Source organism: Echeneis naucrates, chromosome 10 (genome assembly GCF_900963305.1).
Source record: "Echeneis naucrates chromosome 10, fEcheNa1.1, whole genome shotgun sequence".
Lineage (NCBI taxonomy): Eukaryota > Metazoa > Chordata > Actinopteri > Carangiformes > Echeneidae > Echeneis > Echeneis naucrates.
The window spans coordinates 14,206,736-14,224,060 of record NC_042520.1 but is presented as its reverse complement, the minus strand read 5'-3'; the positions used below and the strand labels follow the sequence as shown (position 1 = coordinate 14,224,060).

The 17,325-nt window shown below is 42.3% G+C and overlaps 2 protein-coding genes across 2 annotated transcripts; both read right to left on the bottom strand.

Annotated features, from left to right (window-relative positions):
• Nucleotides 1-2,734: 2,734 nt before the first annotated feature.
• LOC115050131 (gastrotropin-like) lies at nt 2,735-3,807 on the bottom strand. The gene is made up of 4 exons (XM_029512879.1): nt 3,647-3,807; nt 3,371-3,531; nt 3,184-3,273; nt 2,735-3,054 (listed from the first exon to the last, which is right to left on the bottom strand). Exons 1-4 carry the CDS (start codon nt 3,711-3,713, stop codon nt 2,995-2,997), a joined length of 378 nt encoding a protein of 125 aa, XP_029368739.1. The 5' UTR covers nt 3,714-3,807; the 3' UTR covers nt 2,735-2,994.
• Nucleotides 3,808-7,289: 3,482 nt separating this feature from the next.
• LOC115049814 (alpha-1A adrenergic receptor-like) lies at nt 7,290-16,576 on the bottom strand. The gene is made up of 2 exons (XM_029512362.1): nt 15,177-16,576; nt 7,290-8,329 (listed from the first exon to the last, which is right to left on the bottom strand). Exons 1-2 carry the CDS (start codon nt 16,147-16,149, stop codon nt 7,764-7,766), a joined length of 1,539 nt encoding a protein of 512 aa, XP_029368222.1. The 5' UTR covers nt 16,150-16,576; the 3' UTR covers nt 7,290-7,763.
• Between the last annotated feature and the right edge of the window lie 749 nt (nt 16,577-17,325).

Below are 17,325 nucleotides of genomic sequence, written 5' to 3'. Positions count from 1 at the left end.
TTGGGCATCAAATCCACTTTATTTCTGACGGTATGCTGCAAAGCATTGCTGATTTGCATTCAAACACAGGAAAACTGTGCATTTCTGGAATTTCCATCTTGACACACTCTTTGGACACAGGTTGCACCAGCCACACATGTTACAGTGAAGTGGTTAATGTCCACAGTTGTCATAATTCACATCTGGTTGTGGTTGTGAGGGTCTTGGGGTGTAACGTTTTCTTCTGAGGGGGTGGAGAGCAGGATGAGGGTCGGCCAACTTTGGGCACTGGCTGGTTGACTTGTATCAAACTACGGACGACTGCAAGACGGAATCTTTTGAGAGGCACCGCTTTCTCAGTCAATGAATGATCCGGCTCAACAGCTGGAATCTCTTCCTTGGTATGATATCAGCTATCAAAACGTGCCTTGTGGTGCCAGTAGTCCTGTATGACGAGGAAGTTCAACCCACCCATCAAGAGCAGTATTGTCAGGAAATCTTCGGTCTCTTCAGGGCTAGTCTTGATCAGATCCCCCAACTCTTGAGCCGACTACCGATCGTTGTGATGAGCAATATGTTCAATCATCTTATCAGTGAAGAGCATTTTGAGGTACTGGAAGGGTGTCTTTACAGCCTCAGGGGGGTCAGATCTTGAATCAGGAACCTGGAATTCCTCAGTGTCTTCATGTTTCCAGATTCTCCTTGTTGCCTTTGTTTGGGCCTGAGGGTCAATTTGGGTCAGGTGTCCTGTGGCTCCTCCAATGAAACTGTTTTTTTGGGGTGTTTTCCCCTTTATCAAGTTGTTTCATAACCGCTCTCTCTGAGAGATCTGGGAAACCTCCACTTAACTTTTGAAGAAAGAGGATCAGCATTTAATGTGATTAGTAATAATAAAAAAAAAAGAATTTGAAAAATATCAAAATAATGAGTGAATATTAATTTGAATAATACTTCTAAAACAGTTTTCTTCATTACATTTTTTTTTATTTAGATACTTTGGTCACATACACATGCCCATGTACTGTGCATGTTAGCTTTGGCTTTGATCTCAGGGGATATTCTTATCATCAAATTTCTTCATTTTGTTATTGATTGCTGAAAAATATTGTATATTATAAATTTATGGCAAATATACAGTGCACTTTGGTGCAACGCCACCTTGAAACTGACTAAATAATCAGCATGAACAGCCCTTTCTCCTGCAGGGCTGTGGGTCTACTGCACAGGTGTTTATATTTTCTTAATGAGAAGAGGAAAAGCACCCAAGGCAGAGTTCACATTAATCAAATGTCTATTAAAACGTATTCCACCCCGGCAAGGCTGAGATCCAGCCCTCCCCAGCTTTGTTCCGGCATTTTTGCTTATTCATTCTGACAAAAGGCCAACATCCCCAGCGGGCAGTCGGATCAGTTTTGTTCATTTGCATTTTTGAAGAACAAGACAAATCTACAACAGGAAGAAGAGTGATATGTTCGTCTGGCTTTGTGGAACTGATCGCCGGGCGCTCAGCTATTCATTCACTCTGACAGATTTTTTGAGTAGATCTCACTGAGTGCCGGTTTCATACGCAGCTTCTGTTTCACAACAAGCTCAGGGCACACCTGGCCACTCCATACAGGATTTGGTGGTTCACTTCCAGTCTGTGGCTTAACACTGAGAGCTTGTGTTGACAACCTAAGGCAAGGGAATGGCAGACTTGGTGTGTTATTTGTATTTTAGATATCCTCATTGAATGGATTTCGGCAGGTCTTAGTGTGATTCATTGGTGTATAAGATTATTATTTTTGCATCACTCTACATCTCCACCAACAATTCCAAAAGATGGAGGACAATTAATGTATTGGAAAAAAGCTTCACTTAACTTGCAGAAGGTGAGATGAAAGGAATGAAGCCATTCGCAGTCTGGACATTTTGCATCATTATGTCTACAGTCTGAAATGTTGCTGAATTTCACAACAAAATTGTTCAGTTGGCGTTGCTATGGGTGAATCAGATGTCCACCAAAGCCCATTTGTCTTTTAGATCAACATCATGGGTGCCATCACTAACAAGATGAGCCAACAATAAATCCTTTATGTTGAGCATTCAAAATGGTTTTGGGCGTCGGTTCGAATTGTTTGCATGTTATCCCCATTCCTGCCTCGGTTCCTTCCAGCTTCCTCACACGGTCCAAAGACATCAGAGTTTGGGTTTATTGGTGATTCTAAATTGCCTGCCGGCATGAGTATGAGTGTGAATGGTTGTATGTTCCTGTATGTCAGCCCTGTGACAGACTGGCAACCTGTGCAGGCTGAATCCCGTCCTTGCCCAATATCAGCTGGGATTGGTTCCACCAGATAAGCGATCAGCATTTAATTTTATCAGCAGAAACTGATTGGGTGAGTGTGTGAACAGATACAGTCAGGTCCATTAATATTTGGATATTGGTGCATTTGGACTCTGTACCTCATGTGGTGGATTTTTGACCTCACCAGATTCCAAATTCAAATATCACACTTAAAAGTTTTCCGTTTAGCAGCTCCTTGTAAATAACAAAGTGAGGGAATACCTGGCCAAGAAAGAGCTGGGCAGCCAATTGAATGTAACCTGTAATGTATTACACTCTTCTGCCACCATTAGGTGGAAGTATAATCCCCTCATATGTGGACGCCAGGTCCTAGGAGGTTAAAGCTGAAATCCTGCAGACATCTTGATTGCTTCATATCAAATTCATTGTGGGTGTGCACAGAGCCAAATCAATGAAACATGAAACCAATGTCAGTATAACAGAAAGGGTCTAAATCGTTTATTGGATCAAACATGGAAACTGTTACAGGTGAACTGTTTCATACAGGTTGAAACACAGTACACGGCAGATCCTTGCCTCTAGGTAAAATCGTAAGCAGGAAAATGCTCCTCCCTGTACATTGCCATGTTATTGTCTTTGCATTAGTACCTGGGGAAGCTTTTTCGTTTATTTAACTTCCCGCAGCCTCTTTCCTCTGAGGCGTGTTGAGTCTCGCACTCTTCGCACTGTCAGATCCGCTTGCTAACTCTTTTGAAGGTCACACCCTTCTCTCCTGGGGTTACACAATTCTGCAAAGCATGGTGTGGAAAAGAAAGGGAATGAAAAGGGAATGTAACAAACTTCCACTATCATTCGGCAATTTGAGTCAGGTCAAATAAATATTATGCAGCTACAGTTCGAGTGGTTAATTCTCTCACCATCAGTAGTTTATCTTTCGTGATCTCTGCTGTGAAGTGATACTGAGGAAATGGTATTGAAATCTTGTCGCCTTCCATAGTGACAATGGCCTAAAGGTTGCAAGACAGAACCTGTGTATTGAATTTTATATATGAGAGCTTTACAATAGGTTTTTTACTGATTTTGTGGTGTTTTCCATGAACTTACCTTGAACTTGGAGCCCATCATTGTTGCCAGCTCACATTCCTGGCCAACAGTGAACTCATTGGACCAGCTCCAGTTGGGGATGGATTGAGTCCAGGTGAAGTTGTTCCCATCCTGAAGAACCTCTGTGATCACTTTGTGGTCTGTCTTGGCGTCGGGAACTCCTGCGACAGAGCAGGTAAAATCCCAAATGAAGAAAATAATTAAAGCTTACATGAGCGACAGCTCACATGTATCCAAATGTGAATGAATATGTATTCATCAGAAAATTCATGGTACCAATTGCTTGCAGAAACGCCTCATAGTTTTCTTGACTCTCCAGCTCATATTTTCCAGTGAAAGCCATGATGACAAAAGAGAATAGTTGAGGAAGGAGTGCAGTAAAAAGGAGTGGCCTTCTCACAGATACTTTCTCCTGCTCTCTTTGATTTGCAGCCAAACCTACCTCTCCTTTTTCTCACAAAATCCAGCACGTCATCACGCACCCCCGTAGGTGTCAGAAATGTCTGAGGTGTTTTGTTTTTATTTTTTATTTGTTCGCAAGTTTGAGCATGAATATCCTCATAAAATCCTCTGGACATAAAATACAGGCTCTTTCATTTTATCAGTTATTCTGCTGATTATTTTCATGGTTTATCCATTACTTTCACTATAAACTACAAATAATAATTTCAAACAAAAACTAGCAAATTTCTATTGTGTTATTATTTTATTTAAATAGGGGAAAAGTGTGACTGTTTAGTTTCAAGTTATTAGTTTTAAATTATCAAAGTAACATTGAAAAGAAAGTACTGGACTGATCAATAACTGTCTGTTTGATAATATTTGTTTTCACATAAAACATGCAATAAATCATTAACCATATCAGAAAACCAAAGGGATCGAAAAGTCTTTGTTGGTTTTTATCTGCGACTGAATGAATGATTGGCAACAACTGAATAATATTCATCATAGATACTGGTTAGTGAAGGAGTGCCAGTGTTCTATCTATAGTACCTGTAAAGATGTCAGCTTCAGGGTTTTTGAAATATTTCTGTGTTTATATAAAGTCAGTGAGGTTACATGCCTTCTTCTATACGGTACATATGTACCTGGAACCAGCAGCTGGTTGGCAAAGCTGTGAAAAAAGGTGCTGAATTAAATAGTTTTTACTCAAAGATTTTGGTTTGAATAATAACTAATAAGTGATAACTGACTAATAAGATGTAATGTAAATTAAAATGCTTTAGTCGTGCTGGTAGCGGATTCTGACGCCTCAAGTTTGGTTTAAGTACTATTTAACCCTAAAACTTAGAGTTAGACCCAAAGTTAGAGTGCTTGTTTTTTAATTAATGAACTATTTATCAGTTTGAAGCAGGTACATTTGAATACAACAGCTCTGCTTTTCAGTGGGTTTGTAAGGAAAAGGTCAGCTTCCACCATGCTTCTGGAAAGTTAGATGAAGTGTATATGCCACATTGGCTTCGCACAGGTAACCAGACGCTATATCTGAATTTAGAAAATATGTAATAATTATGTATAATGCATGACTTGTGAAACCGCTTGCACCTCCTAAGCTCAGTAATTAATAACGTATGCTGCAGTTCATTGCGCCTTGCAAGGCTTATTGCGTGGGCCGAGCCAGGCCAGCTGGGTCCTCCTGTCTTCGTATCAAAACAAAACTTAAATTTGAATGTCCATTTATTATGTTTACTGTAACAGACTACTTTTAAAATTTGAAGGCACATGGGGGCGTCTCTGGGGGTGGTCCGGTCTGTGTCGGTTTGTCGGGGGGGGTCTACAGCACTTTTCCATGCTGTATCCCAGTCCATCACTCACACTACGGACAATTTCACCTTCACCAATTAACCTCTCCAGTTCGGCGGTCCAGACTCAGAACTGAACCCACAACCTTCTCATTGTGGGGCGACTGCTGCTCAAGGCACACAGCAGAAAAATTGGTGGATCAGCAGCTTCCACCTGTATTTTTCATTGGCATCCCAGTTCATGTACAGATGCTATTATTAATGATATTACAGACATGATAGATATGTACTTTATTTTTCCTGAGGGAAATTTACTAACATGCATCACTCACACAACAGACAAACAATCAGACATACAGAGACATGCTGCCTCACCTTCACACTGCAGTGTGCTTTATTCAGCATGACAAACAGCTTGTTTTTGTAGAGATTAGATGATGAAAGGTTTACAAACACAAAATAGGCTCAGTAATGGGGAACTTTATAGAAATGTCTGTTGATAATTGTGGCACTTGAGATATAAAACAGCTGTTTTTATCCACACAGCTCCACTTCAGGGGATCAGGAAAGAGGCAGAAAACTGGAGTTTGACTTTCTGCTTTTTGCTTCCTGTCCAGCAGGAGTCAGTCACAAAACATTTATTATATGGACACAATAAACACAAACTCCGTGGAGGCCTGTGTGTGACCTGCTGTTGATGAGCAGACAGCAAACTGTTATCAAACTCAAAAGCTCAGAACTCAGCCTCTTTTCTCTTTCCCTGAACTGTTCAGCGTTGCGCGCTACAGGCTCAGATTCGTTCCCAAACGAATCTTTTTGCCGCATATTCTCTGTGTATGAATGGCTGATTCGTTCACGACTCATAAAATAGGGTCTGAGTCTCTGAGTCACCGCTGCGCAGTGTGACCTGTCCAGTCCCCTTTAAGCAGGTGGCCTTGTGGGTAAAGTGTGACGTAGTCAGCACGTAGCCATGTTGTGTTGTGCTGTGTTGTGTGTAAGCTTGCACAGAAGCGTGTTTGCCCTTCTCTCTGGTGAATGATGCCATAAAAGTACTGAGTTGTAAAGAATGCCGAAAAGAGCTGAATAAAGTCCCGATATTAGCCCAGAGTGCTAGTTACCAGCGAGCCAAGCTAAGCTAAGAGACTCAGCTGCTCCACAGAACAGGCTCAGTGATTCGTTCGCGGCTCATACCCACGGCTCTTCGGCTCTTTCGTTCTTTGGGTTAGGGATTAGGGTACAGCAGTAACATGACGGCTGTTATTACTGGGGAGGAGAGGAACGTTAGCACCAAAGCTAACGTTAGTTATGTAGCTGCGGGGTGGATGTTTCATTTGTCCGCGTGTGATGTTTTCTTTTGAAAGGAACATCTTTGTCGTCAACAGTAAAAGGCATGAAAAGGGACGCCTCCTCCGCCCCACCTGCCATGTCTCTCGTCCACACCGGAGGGGGCGGGGCCCAGACCACCACCGACCGAACCGAGAGGCCGATCATCCAGACAGATTTTAGAGAGACTCAAACAAGTCATCACAATCAACGTCCTACACTCTGAAGTTTTTGGTAAGTTTATTCTGACCAGGATTGGCGGTAAGTGTAATGAATTGATCTTGCTGTTTGGTAGCTTGTTCCTGGCACCGTTTGGTAATTCAACCCCCTCTGAGAACCTACAGGGAACCTACAGGGACCCACCAAGGTTTTGGTGACCGGTGAAGGGTTAAATGACCCCCTGTGATTGTGACGTGTAAAAAATTGGGGACATGTATGAGAAAATGTCTGGACAGTGTGGACATGACATGCAGTTATCAGGACACATCATGTATGACCGTGCAAGCACACAAGTTTCCTGTCAGCAAATCCAGCTTCAGTTCCAGTTGGTCCACTAAACCAGAGACAAACCGAACACTTGTGGGAAGAAATATATATATGACCCCAATTGTTACACAAAAGACTCCATCTGTTCACTGAGGATGGTATTATTAAGTATCTAATTTTGGTCTTTCATGATTATTGACATTAACAGCAATGATAAATTCTATGATGGTGAAACTTCTTTTCACATCCAGAAAGTTTCTAAGTTTATTCATGTTTCAATCACATTTATCATATCAATATTCAGAACCTTTTCAGAACATCAAACAAATAGTAACAAATAAGATCACATCTGATCATTGTGCGCACAGCAGATAAACCAGGTTATACTTTATTTCCACAACATACCATGGAGATATCAAGTGACCGCAACAGAAAGGTGATCATTTGTCATATCACACATTTTACAGGTCTCAGGTTTTATGTCAAGCTTAATCTTTTTACAAGACCGATCATTGGTTTTTAACCGAAAGGGGATAAGAAGAGGTTGTGTTGGATGCAGCAATCTGAAATGATGTCTGTTTTTCTTTTAATCGAATTGTTCGATCAAAATGCATGCAATAGTGTCTTTCCAGTCCTGACAGAAATTTTGATAAGCTGTGTTTGATTCATTATTGTCCAGAAACTTTCTCATCTTTGTCAACCAGTGATACAGTGTAATTGGACAAAATACCTCTGATACAGCAGCATAGTCGAAACACCACCTTACACTGACCACTAATGAGAATGACAATCCACGGACTCTGTAGGTGAAGAACATGTCACAGTTAACTAACACTCAGCAGTCACACCTTGTCCTCAGGCCCTGTGCTGTCTTTGTGTACCCCTCTTTTGTCTCTTTTCTTGCCAAACGAAAAAGAGAAAATACCACCAGTAGTCTCCTCAGCTGCTTTTTCTCCTCCTGCCTCCCCTTTTAGAGCCCTGTGCTGACAGTCCACAGGGCTGCCAGGTAGCAGGTTAGGTGTAGAGGGAGTCGAGGTGGCTGCCCCCCAGATGTATAATGTGTCCCCCTCAGGGCAAGGTGGGAGATCTTTGCTCAGGTAGCTGGGGCTCGGACTGGCTGAGGATGGCAGCGTACGCTGGCTGCCGTTCAAACAGCTGGAGTTGTGATCTGCAGAGCCTTTTCGTGAGTTTCCAGAGGAGCTGAAGTTAGATGTGCGGTAGTTGTATGCGTTCCAGCTGGGACGTTTACGCTGGTGACACTGGCATCTCAAGATGCGAATGAAGGCCAGCTTGAACTCACGATTGTAGCACGGGTAGATGATGGGGTTCAGACAGCTGTTGAAGTAGCCCAGCCAGAAGGTCACTTTGAAGACGATATCAGGTGGGCGCAGGTTCACATTAAAAGACCCTGCAGACAGCAGAATAGAGAATTGAAATATTTCACTCTGTATGCAGTGGCTTCATGCAGAAAGCTCAAGTAAACCCCTTAAAGAAAACATGTTGAGACCTACACTTGTTTGCTTTCTTGTCACAAGTTTTAGAGAAGACCAAACGCTAGAGCCTAGACATAGATGGAGATGATACTGGAAATATTACAGCTAGAAATAACATGGATGGCAAAGCTGTTTTAAATGTCGACTTCTAACACTGTTGCGAAATATCTCTGCTGCTTATACATTTAGTGTGTGGATGTGTTGAAGCTGTCCACTTTATCCACTAGGTGGCAGCATTGGCTGAAGCTAATTAGCCTCAAAGTCTCAATGTATGCAGACAGAATATAAAGCAACGGAATAAAGGACTGCGGTAGATAGTGTTTCCCCAATTACTTATCATTAAAGAAAAACCTTGTGCCTTCTGAAGAAGATAAAGTGCTGCTTTTTCAAGAAAAAGAAAAAAACATTGCTGCTGCCCCTTTACAGTTCATCTGAAGCTTTTCTATAACGAAGAGTGGGATGACCCTAAGTTCTCCTTGGACAGATACTGTATGGAAGAGATGCAATAATTCAGAAAAAATGACATGGCAACCTGCTCTCTAAGAGGTTATGGAGACAACAGACCTTTGATTTCTTGCTGTGCCAAATTGTGTGGTTTAGTGCAAAACAAATAGCTATTAGCTGAAATTGTGTGTTCAACTGCCTGCATTAGTAAGAATCAACAAGACTTTATAACAATTAGAGACGGCCCTAATAATATAAAGAGTATACATGACAAACCTACTGCAAAGTCTTTTGAAATGTTGTTCGTTGTAGGAGTTCCACCTTTACTTGTTAAATTTGATTAATCTCACGTCACATAGGTTGTTTTCCCACTGTGCTCAAGTTTAAATAGGAGGAATATCTTACAAGCTAATGAGGTGAGATGTGGAAGAAGCCTAAGGATAAAAACAGGAATTAATGAGCACAGCAAGTGAGAGATTACTGTGTGAATGAAGCAAAGAATGTGTTTGTGTGTGCTGATGTGAGTTAAAGTGTCTCAATAAACCAAAAATTATTCTTCGATGAATATCAGATTCCCCGGCAGACAGAGGATACTCTATTTCAGGATTTTATGTGTGAAACTACCTCTGGTAAGATAAGACAGGCAGAGTGACACCACAGCTGGCTTCTTCATGAATCTCAGATTAGTGGCGTTGACAGTTATCTTAAGAAGAACACTACATAGTATGTTGTCATACATTGATTTGGGGTAAATCACACACTGCCTTTTACTAGTTGGAAAATAGTAAAAACATCTACATTAGGTTTGATTCTGTGTACCTTTCGGCATACACACAAACAAACCTTTTCAACATACTTGTTGAACAACGTCTCATAAATGGCACCTTACGTGTGTGTGTGTGTGTGTGTGGCTGTGGATGTCAGACTTTGATTTGTAACTGGAGAACTGTATCTTGGCCTCCTGCTGTAGATGAATGGGCCTTTTCTTGGTGGTTGGTATTTTCACATGCTATTTTCGCTTCTGAACAGCCACTTTAATGTGATTACATAACTGTGTAAGTTATGACTGTGATTGGGGTAAGGACTCAGTTGGGATTTAAATGTAGTCATTCTTTCATTTCTCCTTCTCTCACTCAGTCTGTCACCATCCATCTGTTTTTAACAAAATTTTTACTATTCATTCATGCAGTGTAAAATACACAGATTGTAATAATAATATTTCTACTCTTCAGTAGAAAGCTTCCAACATCAATAAATCTTAGCTGTAAGCATCAAAGCCACAACTAACAACAATGTTGAAGGTGACTATTTTGTCAATTATATTTTTAAAATAATAGATATTTACCATCAGAAACAGTCAGAGACCCATATTTTTTTCAAATAATTTTGATTATTTAGTATTTACGCTGCAATGATTTAATCACTGCTTTCGGCTGTGAGGAATTTATAGGTAAAGATGTTTTTATCCACATAACAAAATTTTATTAATTAAGTAAGGAAAGCTTAAATAGGACATGAGTTCGTATCTCTCTCACAATTAAATATCTTCTTTATCAAGAATGGGTCAAAGCCTATGGCGGACCACATGATGAGTTACATTGAGGATGTAGTTTAATACTGCTTCAGTGGAAATGCTCCAAACTGCTGAAGTCATCATGTCTCACTTTCATTTCATTGACACTGGGTATCATCCACTTAGTCTTTTGTTTGTTTGCTTATTGACTGAATAGTTACTGAAACTCAGCGCATTAAGTCTACATTGTAATTTCCAAGCCATTTACAAGCTGCTGATCTAGTACTAAACCCCTTGTGGTTTGTGATTTTTAAATCTGGGATTTTGGCTGTCTTCTAAAATGATGAGAGTGAGAAAATCCAAGCACACATTGTCCATCTGCATAAGAACCTGTTCAGCGAGTGGTGGAGTGAGGAAGCAGCAGCTAGGACACAGAGAGAGTGTTCCTGGTGATGATCCATTAAGTAGCCAGGGTTTTCAGAGTTGTGAGATTTGTGGCTCGGTTTTGTTGAGAAAATATTTAAATGCCATTGCAGGCTACAGATTGGAAGCCCCACTTTATTCAAACTGTCAATGAAGAAAATAAAACTGATTTGGCTGACCAATGGCGAAACTCATTCAGTCAGGATTTTAGTGCTCGTCCCACTGTGCTTGTTTAATATACTGTACATCTGCTGACACAACTGTGTTGCCTTGATTCCAGGAAGGATCTGAAACATCAGGAGGCCCCTACAGTTATCAGAAGGTGGAACGTGGACAGTGTGGCTGTTTTCCTCCTTTCTCTGCAAGCAAAGATAAACATGTGTACAACACACCTTCCTGTAGCCAGATATGGTCCATATTTATGTTTGTATCCAATAAAGGGTGCTTATGTTGAAATGCTACATTATAAATGGCTGAAGCAAGTTTAGCCAAGGAATAATCATAAGAGGGTTGTTGTTTGTAGCCTCACTAATTCTACAAAGAGAAATGTTTGCACCTCCTTCCTGAGGATAGCCCACAGGCGCACACACCTCAGCGTGAAACACAGGAACATCTTAACAAAACAAGGCATCCTGTTATTCACACTAATAGGAAGAAGCAATGCCTCTTCTGTGCCACGAAGAGCACACCCACTTACACAAATCTCTCTGAAAAACTCACATCCAATTTCACAAAACACCCATCAATATGATCTCAATGTCTAGATCTAAAAGGACAGAAGTGTTATTGGCCTCACAGATTGCTTTTAATGAAACCATAGCATGAAGCAATTTTAGCAGATTGGTTTGACATCCGAGGGACCCTTGTGGTCACCCTCGGCTGCCCTGTGGACCCTCCAGCTCAGCTCTGCCACTTCCTTTCTTCTCCATTGCTTTGACACTCAGCGCTCTCATTATTCTTCCCTTTCAAAAATCATTTCAATTACCCCTGGAGCACAAAGGCCGGCCAGCTCAGTGTAACAAAAAAGCAAATGTGCCATACTCACATGTGTGAGATAAACACATGCACACCTGACAAAGCTTCCCTTCCAAAAATTTGTGCATTATATATTGAAACAATTGCATAACACCTCAAAGTGTTGTGTTCTCTCACATTTCAGCGCTTTCTTTGTACCACTTGTTAAACAGACAGCACAGGACATTAGTGCCTGTGTTGTGTGTTAAAGAGCTGTGGTAAAATGTGTGCAAGGAAATAACAGGTGTATCCTCTGAGGACTAATGAGTTTTCTTTGGTTGAGTTAAGAGATGAGAATAAAAGAACACAACTCATTCAAACACTTACAACTAATTCTTCCACAGATTTTACAACGGTCCCAATGTTTCCCCACAAAGTGTCAGACACAAACCTGTGCTGCTCTGCTTTCCCTGTTTTACATGATAGTACATGGTATGTTGACTTTGTGACTGTTGGTAATAAGACAATCAGACGATGTTGCTTTGGAATTTATAGAATTGCAAAAAGTATCGGTCCCTAATTTCTGCTGTTTTACTGACTGAATGATTTATTACATAATGGAAAGACACAACAGATTCCATGAGGAGATCCTGCGTTTGTGTGGGTGCATTAGTACACCAGTGGCATGTGTAGTGCAGTCTCTCTTTTTTTTTATATATACATTATAGATATTAAAAAAGTAGTTATTTAGTTGCAGCCCCAAATGTATGGCAATATGTGTATCTCTTTGTCGATTAGTAATTTTCATTAGGGTTGCACTAATACAAAAAAAATACCTATAATATTGAGGTAATGTTGGTAGACATTGTGATTATGATTTTTTTTATGATGAATTTTTCTATTTCAAATTGAAAATAAGTGATGCAAGATACCAAATAGAAAAAAAAAACATTTTCAATGCATTTTGCAAAATCTCCTACTGTTGTTTAATATAATTTTATATAATGTACAGTAATATAGATAAGTACTGTGGTACAGTATAGAGACGGGTGTGGACTGAGAGAGAGGTTAATAAGAGTGTCAGTAAAAATACAGCATGGTCTTTGGTTGCTTTGATGACTGAAAGGACGTTTTAAAAAGCATTATTTCGTCAGTGTCTGATCTAGTTTCTGCTTGTTATGCCTGTTTTGATGCTGTAATCCTTTCACAATGTGATACAACAGTGTGTCGGGAAATAACTAAGTTTAGATATGTCACTTGTACTGACAAACAAGACAAGTTAGACAGCGCTCAGTTAGTATGTGTGGAATTTTGGTCTGTTTCTCATCAAAAGAAGCATGGCTGGAATAACACCTACTCAGAACGTTTGATGTAGTGTTGGAGTGTGTATACCTTACTTTGCTCCAAGTGAAACGCACAAAAGGAGACACAATAATTCACAACTTGAAAAAGAATGATTCAAACCGAGTGGGGAGCGGTGGCAATTTCTGTGGGACGTACAGATTCTGAATCAGATGGGTGACAGTTATTATTAAGGAAAAGGCTGATTTATTACTTAAAGCTGATGAACTTGGAGTCTGCTGTTTGCTGTTTGCTGGCAGCATCCAGCGTTGACAGAGGAGAGAGAATCAGCTCCAACCACTCAGGGCAGAGATAAGTGTGCTTAAATACATGACCACAAACACATAAATACATGCTACACACTGTCGCCCTCACACGCACAGCGCCGACCAGAAGCTCCCACATACATTACATTAGTGACAGTATGCAGAGGAGGAAGCATACTAATAACTACTGTGAGACAGGAAATCCCATTCTGTGGGCGGAAGCTTATGAATGCTAAGGAAGCAGCATAAGGAGGATTCTGCTGGCCTATCAGAGGTCTAGGATTTAAGTTCAGATGTGATTCACAATGGTGAGCAGGGCTGTAAACTTCAAATGAGAAACAGCAATATTTACCTCGAATAGCCTTTTGGAAGCTTTAGTGCAGTTTCGCTGTCCTGGTTTAATGTTGTGCATGTACAGGAGAGATATTATGGATTATATGAGATTTGTGGCTTTATAATATTTACTATTATATGTTAAACATGTTTGGCTAACTTTCTTTGATGCATCTGAGAATAGTTAAAAATGAACAAGGCCGCATTTTAGATTTGTCACAATGATTCAGTCTGCTGCACCAGAGATAAAGCAGAAAAACCCTCCCTTTGGACATTTCTTGGCAGTTTGTTGATTAGTGTTACATAAACAGGCCCCTTATGAACCCCCTTCCCCACTCTGTGCCCTGAAGTCTTTATAAGTGTGGACTTTGGAAAATGACGTTTGTTACACACTCCTGGTATCTCACCACTGAGAACACCTCTTAGTAAATAATCCCTGGTGTGTGACACTGCGCAGTGATCCTGCCCCAGGTGCTGATGTGAGGACAAGATGAGGTTCATCTTAAAGCCAAGAGCATAAACACGGCCCCAAATGAGTGCAAACGCACACTCACGTTCATTCAGCCACAGTACAAGTCGACACATGGGAATGTTAATCAGGGGAGAGAGAGCCCTTCTGTCCACACTTCATCATTTCGTGTTATCTTAGCCTACACACCACAACCCAGCAGAGCATGTGCATTTTGCCACAAAGTACACTGTTTAATCTCTTAGTACATTTTTTTAAACATCAGTGCCAGCGGGGTGTTGAGTGCCTGCCAGCGTCACTGGCATCAGGGAGCCGGGAGAGGCCCCACAGGCCACTGGCCGCTCTGACCAGAGCACAGTGAGGTCACATACTGTCCTCTTGACACACACTGTAGGTATTTGTTACAACAATACATAACTGAGACTCAGGGAATAACGCAAAAATAACATTCATGTTTGGAAAAGCTTATGAGGAATTCTAAAACCATGTTTTTATCCCCTGTGAATGTCAAGACTGCAGTCAGTATTGCTCTGTTTACACTGTAAATGCTGCAGAGGTGCCAATGTGATCCCAGCTAACGCATTTACACATTCAGTGGCTGTGAAGTTGATGAAATAATGCAGCTCCACTCTGCTAACTGCTAATAAAGATTAAATGCTGGAATTGTACAAGCGCTTATTATTCATCTCAGCAGTTAAATGACCACTGCAGTATATCAAGGCCAACTCAGAGGTGTGGTGACCATTAAAGGTTGGAAATGCTACCCAGGAGACTCTCAGTGCCAGCTCAGATATGATTTACAAGGCCTGCAGCAATCTTTAACAGCCACTGTTTCATTTCCCATGGACTGTAATTTCTGCTCTGCACGTCTCGTTTACTAATGAAATGCTATGGAGTTTCCATTCAGGTATCAGGAAAACGAAAGGGGGTTGTGTAATAAGTTATATTTGCATCTTGAATTTCATGGAACAGAGTAGCAGAGGTGCAGAGCACGGTGTGAGCTGACCTGTCTGACCTACCTATGGGCAAGGCGAGAAAGAAGGGCAGCCAACAAAGCGTAAACATGCCGACCACAACTCCCAAAGTTTTGGCTGCTTTCTTCTCCCGGTAGAACTTGAGGAGTTTCACCGTGAGGGAGCTCCTGGCTTGGTGCGCACGGCCCTTGGCTGCGCCTGAGCCGGCGGACTCCTCCTGCACCTGAGATCCTTTGTGGATCCGGAGGGTCAACTCGCTGGAGTTCATCCTCTCACGCATCACGCCTGCCTCCAGGTTCTTAGTGGTTCTTTTGGCGACTATATACACCCGACAGTACATGGCCAGGATGACGACCAGGGGGATGTAGAAGGAGCCCAGGGAGGAGAAGAGCACGTAAAACGGCTCCTCGGTGATCGGGCACTCCGTGTCGTCCGGCGACGGCGGCTGCTTCCACCCGAGCAGAGGGCCGATGGAGATGACCACCGACAGCACCCACACTCCCAGCATGGCCAGCAGGGCCCGCTTCTCTGTCACGATGCCCGGGTACTGCAGCGGGTGACTCACTCCGATGAAGCGGTCGATGGATATTACGCAGAGGCTCATGATGGACGCGGTGCAGCACAGCACGTCCACGGCCGCCCAGATGTCACAGAAGATCCGGCCGAACACCCAGTAGTCTAAGATCTCCAGGGTGGCGGACACCGGCAGCACCGTGGTGCCCAGCAGCAGGTCGGCGATGGCCAGGTTAATGATGAAGTAGTTCGTCGGAGTCCGCAGGTGCCTGTTGCACACGACCGAGAGGATGACAAGGATGTTGCCCGCGATGGCGAACACGATGAAAGCCCCCAGCACCAAGCCCAGGGGGATGGCCCGGCTGAGGTCCACCTGGCCGGGCTCCGTGTCGTTTCCCCCGGAGCTGTTGGTAAAGTTGACCCGGGAAGACGCGCCACGAGTCCCGTCGAGATCCGAGGAAGCATTTCTCCAAAATGTTGTGACATTGTCAGTGCTCAGACTCATTTTGGCTCAGGAAGTCCTCCATAGAAGGCTTCGGATGACATTGTGACTGCAACTCACGAAAGAGCTTTACCGAACGGAGGCGAACTTGGTCTGCACGGCGAGTCGGTCACTTTCTTCTCCAAATCGGCGCTGAGAGGTTTCTGGAAGAGAGCAGTCCCCATCCAGCCGTCCCTGCAGCTCTCAGGGCTCAGAGGAGAAGAGAGGGGGGCAGCAGCTGTCCCCTGCCCTCTCCGCACCGCAAACAGCTCTGCCATACACTGGCCCAACATACCCCAACAGCAGCCTATGAAGCGCACATGACGCATCACAGCACCAAGAGACCCGACTCCACACAAAACGCTTCAAATACGTTCGCGTCATTTTACACTACTTTCTGGGGTAAGGTGGACTATTGCTGCGTTTTGGGAGAGTCGCCTCTTTGCTGTCTTGCAGCTTATTTGTTTTTGCTCTCTGTGGGAGGATACATTACTTAATCGTTCCGTGCCAAACGAGAGACCTTTGTGCCAAAACCACCTCAGCTTTGTTGCTGGTTTGTAGCCTGAGGCTTTAATAGCTGAAGAAAAGACTGTTTTAGACTACACAAATTTGATTGTGCCTGTGATGTGCTCTGTCATAGCCTATATGTTATAAATGAGCCTTGAAGTAAGATCTACTCAGTTTCCTCTGAGTGGTTCTGAAAAATGTTTAATAATATAAATAATGTGTTCAGACAGACAGCTTTAGAGGATAAGCTGGAAGGGTCAAGTTGATTATGGTTTAAAGCGCTTCAAAATAGATAACAGGTATCTCTGGTGGAATAGATTCCTATTTTGGTAAAGAGCAGGAGTTGGTCACAGTAATCTCATTTTGGATGTGAGCTCCGTTACTGAGGAGTGACTGATTTATTGGGCTGACTTCAGACACTCCTACATTCCTGATTACTAAAACTTTGAGCTGTCCTGTTAAAAGTCTGCTGGCTTCTCATGATGTAGGACAAATGCGAGGAAAAACATCCTCTGAAGGTCTGCAGAGAATTACAACTTTCAATGTGGATATGTTGGAAAAACGAGCACATTCCTTTTCATAAGTGATCTCTAAAGCTCTCTGAAGCTTGACTTTATTTACTCATTAGATAAGACTTTTGAGATTTATTCCAGGCTTACTCAGTTGTTGGAAACATATGCAGGTAATTCTTGA